Source organism: Mastomys coucha, unplaced genomic scaffold, assembly GCF_008632895.1.
Source record: "Mastomys coucha isolate ucsf_1 unplaced genomic scaffold, UCSF_Mcou_1 pScaffold5, whole genome shotgun sequence".
In the NCBI taxonomy this organism is placed as follows: Eukaryota; Metazoa; Chordata; class Mammalia; order Rodentia; family Muridae; genus Mastomys; species Mastomys coucha.
In genome coordinates, this window is record NW_022196911.1 from 82,308,639 (window position 1) to 82,320,285 (window position 11,647).

At 38.0% G+C, this 11,647-nt stretch overlaps 1 protein-coding gene across 6 annotated transcripts in view; it reads right to left on the reverse strand.

The window, feature by feature from the left end:
- The window catches only part of Rps6kb1 (ribosomal protein S6 kinase B1), a 42,808-nt gene that overhangs the window by 12,873 nt on the left and 18,288 nt on the right, over positions 1-11,647 (reverse strand). For 4 of the 6 annotated variants that reach the window (XM_031355046.1, XM_031355047.1, XM_031355048.1 and 1 more), the window contains 5 exons: positions 7,177-7,324; positions 4,998-5,055; positions 3,505-3,605; positions 820-910; positions 574-664 (listed from right to left, as the gene is read on the reverse strand). In XM_031355046.1, the coding sequence (XP_031210906.1) occupies positions 574-664; positions 820-910; positions 3,505-3,605; positions 4,998-5,055; positions 7,177-7,324 (489 nt within the window). Of the gene's footprint in view, positions 1-569; positions 665-819; positions 911-3,504; positions 3,606-4,173; positions 4,402-4,764; positions 4,808-4,997; positions 5,056-7,176; positions 7,325-11,647 lie in introns of those variants that run through there. The other 2 variants (XR_004113815.1, XM_031355050.1) reach the window with 2 other exon arrangements.

The following is an 11,647-nucleotide window of genomic DNA, read 5'->3' on the forward strand; positions in this document are numbered from 1 at the left end:
GGCTATCCTGGAACTCACTCTGTAGACTAGGCTGGCCTTGAACTCAAACTCAGAAATCTGCCTGTCTCTTTTTTGTTGTTGTTTTTTTTCGAGACAGGATTTCTCTGTATAACTCTGGCTGTCCTGGAACTCAGAAATCCACCTGCCTCTGCCTCCCAAGTGCTGGGATTAAAGGCATGCACCACCACTGCCTAGCTTAAATTTTTAGTTATGTGTACACATGGTATTGTCGGTTTGTACACTTGTGTGTGGGTGCCTATGAAGACCAGAGGCATCAGATCCCCTGGAACTATAGTTACAGGAGGCTGTGAGCAACCTAACAAGATGCTGGGAACTGAACTTGTGTAGACTTCACTCTTCAACCACTGAGCAATCTCTCCAGCCCCTACAAATGAGTATGGAATCCCTCAAAATCATAATGCTAAACTACTAATAACAACAGATGTTTTGGCTTTGAAAATAGTTCCTCCAGGAACATGTTCTAAAAGTACAGCCAAGTGCTCTCACTAAACTAAATGGCTTAGTAACTGCCCAGCACAGAGCATAACACATGCAGGTTTAACGTGCACCTACTGCTCCAGTCAGCATGTCATACATTAATGCTCCCAAACTCCACCAATCCACAGCACGGTTGTGGCCGCTTCTCATCAAGATTTCAGGGGCCCTACAATGAGAAAAATAACATTCCTTACAATTTACCCATATTCCTATCAACTGAATAAAATTACTAAACTAAGAAAACTAAGAGTAATTTAAACCAGGTAAAAGTTAGATATTACCCCCAAACCAGTTATATTTCTTTTAACATGCAGCTCTCACATGTATTCTATTGTTCCACAAAATGTGTGTGTGACTGTTCCATCATGAATAGATTCTTTGCATAGTCCAAAGTCTGTTAGTTTCACATGACCTACAATCAAAGATTAAAGCATGATTATTTTGAAATTTTCAAGAATATGTAGTATTTGAGCAAACATAATTCTTTCCATTTAGCTTTTCCTTTCTAAAACTTTTCTTGACGATGCTGAGAACGAGAACTAGATGTTACACTATGGGTTAAAAATTACTTTTTTTTGTTTGTTTTTCCGAGACAGGGTTTCTCTGTGTAGCCCTGGCTGTCCTGGAACTCACTCTGTAGACCAGGCTGGCCTCAAACTCAGAAAACCACCTGCCTCTGCCTCCCAAGCGCTGGGATCAAAGGCGTGCGCCACTAAAATTACTTAAAGACAGGGGTACTGTCAGTGATATAATCAGTGCAGTAGGAGAAAATACAGAAATTAATGCAACTGTCTAAAGCTCTGGCTTTTCCTATATGCAGAATTGTTCTGTCCTGAAAAAGCATCTTTGAAAATCTGGCTTAAGTAATATATACCCTTAGTAAACATTCTGTATTCAAATAAAACCAAGTATGCCATGAGGCATACTTCAACTGTATTGTTTCTTCACAGTGTACTTAAGAGTTCTTGTAACAGTCTCAGAAAGTTACCATATGGTTTACTATACCAAATGCTATTAGTTAGCAGAAACAAATTAAATTATTTACTGCCAAAGGCTGCCAGGGAAGGAAAAGAACTAAGATTTGCATAGGATAACCATTTCTGTTCCAGAAGGTAGAATTCCACCTTATACAAAGATTATTTCAGATAAGTTTCTCTCAGCTGTCACTTAATTAATCAGTGGCTCACCAACGGCATTTTAGACAAAAGGTAATGGCTCATTTACTCAAAATTTTCAACTGTGAACATCTACTACATTCTGATACAAAAGTATCAGAATGCCTATATTTATTTTTTATTTTCTCATTTTTAAGAAATTTATTTTATGTGCATGAGTAATTTTGTCTGCATGAATAAAAGTGCAACATGTGTACTGATATCTAAGCCACAAGAGGGCTCAGAAAACTGGAACCTGGAGTTACAATGGCTGTGAGCCAATATTCAGTGCTGGGAACCCAGGTCTACACACAGCCAAGCAGCACTTGGTCTTAGCCACTGAGCCATCTCTCTAGAACCCTTTTGGAGACTCGATCTGGGCGGGAGACAGAACCTTGTCTGGAACTCAGTTACCTACTCAGGCTACCCTTGAATGTGATTCTCTTTATTTAGACTCTACAGTGTTAGAATTATAGGTTGTGCACCACTATACCTGGCCATAGCTTTTGTTTTCATAGAACCAGATGATATATCCAAAGTTAGGGATTTAAAAAGTAATTTTGCTATTCCAACATTCTCTTGTTCTATCCTTTGCCTTAGAACTGAGAATCAGAAGGGTTAGGGGCCATAGATTGGTGGTAGCATGCACAAAGAACAGGGTTCAGTTCTCAAAACAGAAAAAATAACTTTAAAGGAATACCTTAAAATAAACAACAAAGAATTCAGAATCAGAATGCAGGTTTGAGATAGGAAGGGAGGAATACAGACATGGTTCAACAATGCAATTTGTCAATTCTATCATTTTTTCCATTAAAAAAGGAGTTTTGTTTTTTTCTTTTATTTCATATGTATGAGGGTTTTGCCTATGTGTATATATGTACACTGCATGTGTGCCTGGTGCCAGCAAACCCTAGTTTCAGATTCCTAGGAACTAAAGCTTCAGATGTTCTAAGACACCTGGAATTAAACCCAGATCCTCTGCATGAGCAGGAAATGATCTTAACCCTGGGCCATCTCTCTAGCTCCTCACAAATTTTTACATAGCACCATTTATAACATTTATATAGGCCTCACCATTTTCTGTCTAAGAGTTTACATTTCTAGCTACTTCATAAATCATCCTATGGAGACCTAAAGAACAGCAAATGCTCACAACCTTGTAGCTGCCTCGGTCTGCTAGTTTGTTCCTTGATTAGACTCCAGCAGCAGAAACGGAGCTGTCGGAGCATGGAGCGAGAGGTCTCCAAAATGCTTGCTTTGCTATAGCGATAGCTCTACAGAATATTTGTTTCTCTGATTAACCTATGCCTAGAGAATACTTTATTATGTGGGCTGTATCAAATAATGTGGTTCCATTTCAGTCTTTTTCTTCCTCAAACATTAGTTAAAATTTATTGTAAAAAGTTTTGCTTTTAGCTACATAGTGGTGGTACATATATATAAGCTGTACACTTGGGAGATTGAGACAGGAAGACCCTAAGTGCAGTGTCAGCTGGCTGTAAAAAAAGAACATGTCTAAGAAAACAAACAGGTTTTGCTTCTGTGTTTTTGTCATTAAAACACAATGGTATAAATCAATATCAACATCTGAATTGGCTTTTGTGTCAAAACATTTTATATAACTTTTTTTTAAGTTGTAAAGAATGGCTAATATGTTTAACTATATTTAAGCTCAATAATAAAATACTAAATACTTAAAGTACCAGTTAAGTATTGTGATATTATATATTCTGAGGGGGAAATATATGTAACAAGACAGAGAGAAACCCAGAGCCTTGAAAATGGCCGTCATCTGTGTGGAAGGCTTGTATGCTGGCTATTTACTACAGAATTGTTCATGATAAATTTCCACCTTGGTGATTAAGCATGATGTTCTCCGGCTTCAGGTCTCTGTAGATGATCCCTTTTTGATGTAAATGCCCCAAAGCCATGGAGATTTCAGCCAAGTAAAAGCTGGAAACAAAAATGATTTAATAAAAATTTAAAAAGTAATCTATCCAAAGCAGTTATGTATGGAACAAAATTCCTTGAAAGAAACAGACATGCACCAAAGACCAAATTAGTGGGGGCAAAAGGATGTACTAGGAAAAAAGATGGCACAGGTTGATGCTACAATAAGGGAGACATTTGTCACTCAGTTTAGTCAAGCTATACCATGTTTTAATTTTTCCATTAGAACATAGTGCTAAAAGTACAAAGATGTCCAGTCTATTCTAACTATTATTGATTAGGTTCTAATCTCTCTGTGTAGGAATTAGGCCAACAGTCATTCAGATCAAATAATCCCTCCGCCCTCCCTCGATTTTTAACATTTCACAGGAACTAGGGACTGCATTATTCTGAGAAATCAAGTCTTAGCCCTTACGGCCTGACCTGTAGAAGCCCACTCATCCCTTACGACAATATGGCTGTGTGCTAATAGACAGCAATGCCCACAGGATCTGCCCACCCTCTTGCCAGCCGGCCCACAACTATAAACTGTGTGACACTCAAATTTATCTACCTCAAAAGAATAAAGGGCTGAATCAACCCTGTCTGGATTCGAAAAGCACAAAGCACTGCAATGCTGGCTGTGTAACAAGGCTGCAATCCTGCAGATTACTCCAGGATGGAGAGGGGGTCCCAGAGGACTGAGGCAGTCTCACAGCTAGCAGGACCACAGCCTCCAACAGGGCTCAGAGAGCCTCCTCCAAAAAGGGGGAACTTCATCCCTAAGGCTCTTAAATGCAGCTTCTGTGTTAGAAAAGGCCTGAAATTAAACAATGGAATGCAGTTTGGTAATTAAGATAGAAAAAAACATTTAAGTGTTTTCTAGTCAATTAATGTGTAGATCAGACTGATTTATTGTTACCCAATACAGTCACTTCACAAAAGGATGTGTATATTTTTAATTTGAAGCAGATGCCACCTTACAAATAGGAGGGCAGATCCCATCCTGGCTATAAAATCAATCCACAGATGTATGTTCAGGTTTATCACCTCCCTAAGACTGCACCTTGGGAACTGGAAAGTCTAAAAAAAAGAGGAGATGATTTCTGATACTTTCCACTGCTCCACATAAAAAATTTCATCGGAAAACCACACTCACCCACAACCAAGGCAGGCAGCTTACCAATTCAAGGAAATTCTGCAGTGAAGAACGGTCCACCCAAGGCCTGGGGGCAAAGGAATCACGTGATCTCCAATAGCTGCCCAGTCCCAAAGTTCCCCCTTGATGTTCTGAGTGACTGACTGCCTCAAGATCAACTTATTGAATCATGTGGCTGCCCACAGTTGGAAGGTAGCTTTGCTTTTAATTACATGAACCATTACCTGAATCCATACAACCACAAAAACTTTACTTACCAAGCTGTGTCTTCCATGAATATTCCCTCTCTTTCTAACTGCATAAATAGTTCTCCTCCTATAAAGGAAAAGTATTAGGAATAAATATCTTTACTTCCACTCATCTTCTAATGAGTTTGTACTTTCTTCTATTTGTAAGATTGATTCCTTAAAACTTAAAAAACAAAAACAAAAAGCTGCTAAAAACTGAGGTTTTAAAGTCTCCAGGAAGCTATTTTTAGTGGCATTGTTAGTCTATAAAAACATCTAAGTTTAAGAACTAAAGTTGGCTTGAAACTACAACTTTTACACCTTCAAAATTCAAAATATATAGATTTCAGGCCTGAAGTTTAAAAAGTCTTGACTAAAGCCTCTCTAGTACTTTTCTCATATATAGAAATTAGTACACAATTAAGTCACCCAAATTTTACTGAATATGACATTCCTTTTTTCAGAACCCTTATATAAACTGAATGAACTTGACAGTGACATAATCTGAATATCAAAGTAAACAGTAATAAAGGGTTATACTGTAAAATCCAGGGCCCCATAATGATGTAAATAAATGAACAGATACGGTTTTCAATGGAAAACAGAAAGCTCTACATTGCAGTAGAACGAGTGCCAAGTACAGTAATACATGAAAGTGGCAGGCGGAAGTAAGAAAACCACTTGGTAAACACCGTTAACTGTTAGTTAGGAAGCAATGGACGCCAACACTGGACCTGAAAGCCTGATGAGATGAGATTCTGAAGTAATCCCAAAGTATCTCAAGAGACACTTAGTAATTCCAGAGGGGAAAACCCTCAGACATCATGTGACCACAATGAACATCAACAGCAGTGGGACAAAGATCTAAATACCATGCACCCCCCTGTTCTGAAGGCTGTGAAGGAACACAGTGTCACTTGGACAGTGTGTCAAAATGCATAAGCTTGATTCTAAAGAAACATCAGATAAACTCAAATTGATGGCATTCTACAGAAATTGAGCTATATACATTTTCAAAAAATGTCAACATGACAAAGACAGACTAAGGAACTGTTCCATATTAAAGAAAAATAAAAGTTATTATTACATGAATGTTAATGTCCTAATTATAACTAGTTACATAAGAAAATGTCCTTGAACTTAGGAAGTAAATATAGAGTTTTAGTTATATAAATCTTTGAATAGTACAAAAAATGTTGATTATGTATGTGTGCATATGTATGTACACACATGCATATACATGAAGGGAAGATAAGCAAATGTAATGAAAGGATGGAATGTGGAGGCTCTAGGTGAGGGGGCAGGAATTCCACATTGGAAGATCTAGGTGAGGGGCCCTGTACTATCATAAAATCTATATAAATCTGAAATTACAAAGTAAAATCACAAGATAAGCAGCATTAACAAAAAAGGAGTGAAACTGTGAAGCTTTCAGGTCCATGATAAGAGCTATTATGAAACTTGATGCACGTTGGCCAGGCCTGGTGGCACATGCCTTTAATGATAGCACTCAGGCCGATCTCTGAGTTCGAAGCCAGCCTGGTCTACATGAGTTCCAGAACATCCAGAACTGTATAAAGGGATCTTGTCTCAAAAATAAAAGAAAAAAGAAAAGAGAAAAAAGAAAAAGAAAGACAAAAAATACCAGGTGTGTGTGCACATCTGTAATGTAAACACAATTCAGGAACCACATGTGGTAGTTCATACTTGCAGTAATCCCAACACACTCAGGAGGCTGAGCAGGACTACCAGGAGCTCAAAGGTGGTGTTAGCTACACAGTGAGCTCCAGGCCAGCCTGGTCTCAAACAAACAAACAAACAAACCAAAGAAAAAAATAAAAGGGAGCGGTAAATTCCCAGGAGGGAGCAGGTCCTTGAAAATGTGATTGGAAAATGTAATTCAAAAACATTCAGTATCTTGTAATACCATGGGGTATGTGTATTACAGTAGATACCCCAGCTTATTATTGTGTTAATAATGGATTACAAGGAGATTTTAAATAAAATTTTACAGATAGGAAAACCTTCCAAGTTTCTTTGATATTTTTCTGTAAATAGAACCATTTGTTCACATGTGAATTTCATTCTTCAATGTATTCATCAGTTTTTAGCCTAGTTGACAATGAGAAGAAAGCATTTTTCACTAGAAAGAAATGTTTGAACCCAGTTCTGGAGCAAATGTAAATAATTACAGGAACTATGTACTAACCACTGAGATACTCAAGGATGAGGTAGAGTTTTCCACCGGTCTGAAAGGCATAAATTAAATCCACAATGAAAGGATGCTTTACTTCCTCCAGAATATTCCGCTCTGCTTTTGTGTGAGCTGTATCTTTAGCATTTCTTACTATCATTGCCTAAAGGGAAAGAGATGATCTATAAGAACAAAATAGTGAACATTTTTATCCTACAGTAACTGGAAAAATCTATTTTATGCTTTTCTGGCTAATACAGAATAGTTTCTATCAGAAATGGAAGTGGGGAAGGGTAATGGAGGCTACTCACTGTTTATAAATATCTAAATCTGCTGGGGTTTGTAGTAAACATGTAAATGAACACCTAGGCATCTGTAAACAGATCGAGTTTATGCATCTATTCACTAACAGGTGAGGACTTAGTGTGCTCCCAACTTTAGGCCAAGAGAGCAGAAATAAAATAAGGAATCCTGTCCTTGTAGCCCAGAGCATCAAGAGAAAAGATGTCATGAAAGCGAGAGCAGAACACTAGGGTAAGCAAAGCAAGTGCACTCAGCCTGGCAAGATACTTTCCTGAGTCCCATGACAATAAAACTGTCAAGTTAAAGTGAAATGCATTCGTTTAAAAAGCATTCCATGGAAAAGAGGTCCGGCAGGACAGGCTGTGTCCAGGGAGCCTACAATGTCACCATGCAATGAGTAGTTAGATTCAGCTGGAGGAGGAGACAGAGACCAAAAAATGGAAAGCTGTACATCCAGGCAAAAGTGCGGAAAGCTTAGAGGAAAAGAAGAACTACTGAGAAGAGTGTAATGAATAACCCTCAACTTTGAGTGGAACTGTGACGTTTAGGGAAGAAATGAGACAAAGCAGGTGCCTAGTACAAGAACCTCGGAAAACTGCCTTACAATGAAGAAATGAAGATAAATAAAAAGTAGAGAGGCCAAAGGTCTGTCATTTGTGCTTGTAGCCTGACTAGTTTTAAGAAATAATGAAAGACTGGTATGAAGGCACATTCCTATAATTCTAGCACTTGAAAGAGACAGGTAGATCAGGAGTTCAGGGCCAGTTATGGTTATTAATAAGTTTGAGATAAGTCTAAACTACATAAGATCTTGTCAATAATAATAACAATGATGATGATGATGATGATGATGATGATGATAGTAGTAGTAGTAGTAGTAGTAGTAGTAGTAAAGCATTTTGAGAAAATTATGTAGTTTTGGACACATTAAGCATGAGTTCCAGGAAATTATTCTAGTAGTAGTCCCCAGTATTATGGGACACTTAAACATACATTCTATCATTTCTAACAATATCTACAAAGGTTAAAAGACTAGAAACAAATTGAATGTCCATATGTAGTATATTGGCTGAAAGTCTACAGAATCTGCATACACACAGCCATAAAAAGAATAAGCAACATTTCTATGAAGGTGAGGTGAGAAGAACACATACAGTATTGTACCACTTACAGTCCATACAGTATATGCTCCACTTCAGCAAAGAGGGCAGAGGAAAGAGTACAAGCCTAAGCTGGGCATGATGACAAAGGCCGAGAAGCCCACTATTTGAAAACGGAGGCAGGAGAACTGTAAGTGTGAGGTCAGCTTATGCCAAGTCAATTCTATCTATAAGATTAAACACAACTTAGAAAGCCTCAAAGCTAACAGAAAAAAAAAAAAAAAAAAAAAAGAATAAGAGAATTCAACTTTTAAGTATATTTGATGAGTTAGATCTCAATGATTTGCCATCCATCATCTTGTTTAAATTAGTTATTGCAATTATAGTATTTTAAATTTCTGACTGTTAATAACTTTACATATTCTAAGAATAAAATATAATCAGGGACAGAAATGTAAATAAAAGTAAGTACTATAGAAATATACAAATTGACTAGCCTGGTGAGCACATCTTTAATCCCAGCAGAAGCAGGTGGATCTCTACAAGTTTAAGGCTAGCCTGGTCTTCGCAGTAAGCTCCAGGATAGGCAGAACTACATAAATACAAACAAACAAAAGGAACCTACAAATAAGAATGCTCTGTTGATAATTTGTCACAGAAGCCGAAGGAAAGACACTAATGGGCTGGGGATGTGGCTCAAGAGGTGCAGTTCTTGTTTAACATACATGAAGCACCACAGTGGTAGTACAAGCCTATAATTCCAGCATGCAAAAGGCTAAGGTAGAACTTCCACAAGTTTTAGCTAAGTCTGAACTATATACAGTGAGTTCTAGCAATCCTAAGCAACAAGTAGGAGATGCTATATAAAACAAAACAAATAATAACTAATTTAAAAAACAAAACAGAATTTGAATAGCAGCATTTGAAAACCACAATGAATTATAAGAGAAATAGGTAACACAGATAAAGACAAGTCTAGACTGGTTCTTCCTTGTCTGGGGGCTTTGAAGATAGAATCACACTCTGAAGTCCTAGCAGGCCTTATACTAATACAACTGAAGTGGGGGTTACAAGCATGAACCACCATGCCCAGCTCATATGACTCCTTAGTTAATTCTTTTTAAGAAAAGGTCCTCTTTTATTGCCCAGACTGATCTTGAATTCCTGAGCCAAGTGGTCCTGCCCTCATCAGCTCAGTAAGCCACTGTCCCTTATACCAATTCTATTTTTGTTTTTCTATACTTTTCTTTTAATTGAGTCCCATGTATTCCAGGCTGACTTCAAACTCACTGTTTAGACAAGAATGACTTTAAACTTCTGATCCTCTTCTCTGTACCCTCCAAGCTAAGTTACTGGCAAGCATGTGCCACAACACACACATGCACACAGGGTTCCAGGTCAAACCCAGGGTTTTTGGCATGCTAGATTAGATAAGCATCCCATCAACCAAGCTGCTTCCCCAGGCCTTTCTGGGTTTGAGAAATGGTTTTACTATGTAGCCTACATTGGCTTCAAGTTAAAACCCTATATTAGCTCCCTAAACGCTGTGACTACAGGTTTGTACCACTATGCCCAACTTCTGGCTTTGATTCTTTAAAAAGAAAAAACAAAGCAAAAAAAATTATTATTATTATTGATTTTTTTGTTTTTGTTTTTGTTTTTTAAGAAAAATGTTGGCAGGCATGGTGGTGCATGCCTTTAATCTCAGAACTTGGGAGGTAGAGGGAGGCAGATCTCTGTGAGTTCAAGGCCAGCCTGGTCTACAGAGTGAGTTTTTGGACAGCCAGGACTACATGTTTCAAAAAATAAAATCAAAGTTCAAAATCAAATAAAAACAAAACAAAGTTCTCTTTTAAGTGTGTATATATGTGTGGTGGTATGTGCAAGGAAGTGCAGGTATCCTCAGAGGCCAGAAGCATCACATCCCTCAGAGGTCAGTACTGCAGGTGGCTATGAGTCACATAACTGATTTGGACTCTTCCATAAAAGACAAAGATTTTTAAAGAGTAAGAAATGTCTCGGAAAACCAAAAAAAAAAAAAAAAAAAAAAAAAAGAAAAGAAATGGCTTGCCATGCAGTGGTGGCGCACGCCTTTAATCCCAGCATTTGGGAGGCAGACGCAGGCAGATTTCTGAGTTCGAGGCCAGCCTGGTCTACAGAGTGAGCTCCAGGACAGCCTAGATTACAGACTGTAATCTTGAAGAAACAAGATGAAAGGAGAAAACTGATTCCCAAATATTGTCCTTTGACATTCACTCACATTGAGGAGAGATGCATGTACACGTGCCCAGACAAACCCAAATAATAAAATTGTTTATGGAAAAAAAAAGCCAGGAGAGAGAACAGAACAAGAGTAATTAAATAACAGAGTAAAGTACCCAAACAGGTAGAAAGGAATAGGATCTAAAACAGAGCAGTTAGCTCCAGAAAAGCACACATTTCACTAAGTAAAAAATGCAGGTAAGCCTGTGCTGGAATAGGGACTAGAAAGGGCAGCGGAAAGAAATCAAGGATGACTATCTCACAAGGTGGGCCAGAGGGGATGGTACTGGCTGAGCAAGAAGAGAGCTAAGAGAACAGAAGGATTTATGCAGGCTAATGCCAAAACATTGTTGGGACACTTGGAGTCTAAACAAGTAATATAATGGAGTTGGAGTTTCTCATTTTTCCCAAAAGAAATCTATAGATTTGAGCAATTTGTACCAAAAAAGGCTCAGTAAGTGATAGAGGAACAAAAACAAACAAGCTGATTCAGATTAGCATCTGACTAAATATAAGCTCAGTGGGGTAACGAGTGAATCAATTATGGCCTACATTAATTAGAATGGCCTCAGAATAAAATAAGGACACTAAGACCTTGGCTTAGAAGGGAAATGGAAACTGACGGGGCTGAAGTAAAGGCTAGACTTGATTAGTTAAGTAATATAAAGGCAATGATGATACTCAGAAAAATGAATCCTGGACACAAGAGGAAGACGACTTAAATATTAGTGAATCTGAAGAAAAAACAAAGAGACTATAGGTACATACGTGTGTGTGTGTGTGTGTGTGTGTGTGTGTGTGTGTGTGTGTGTGTGTGTGTG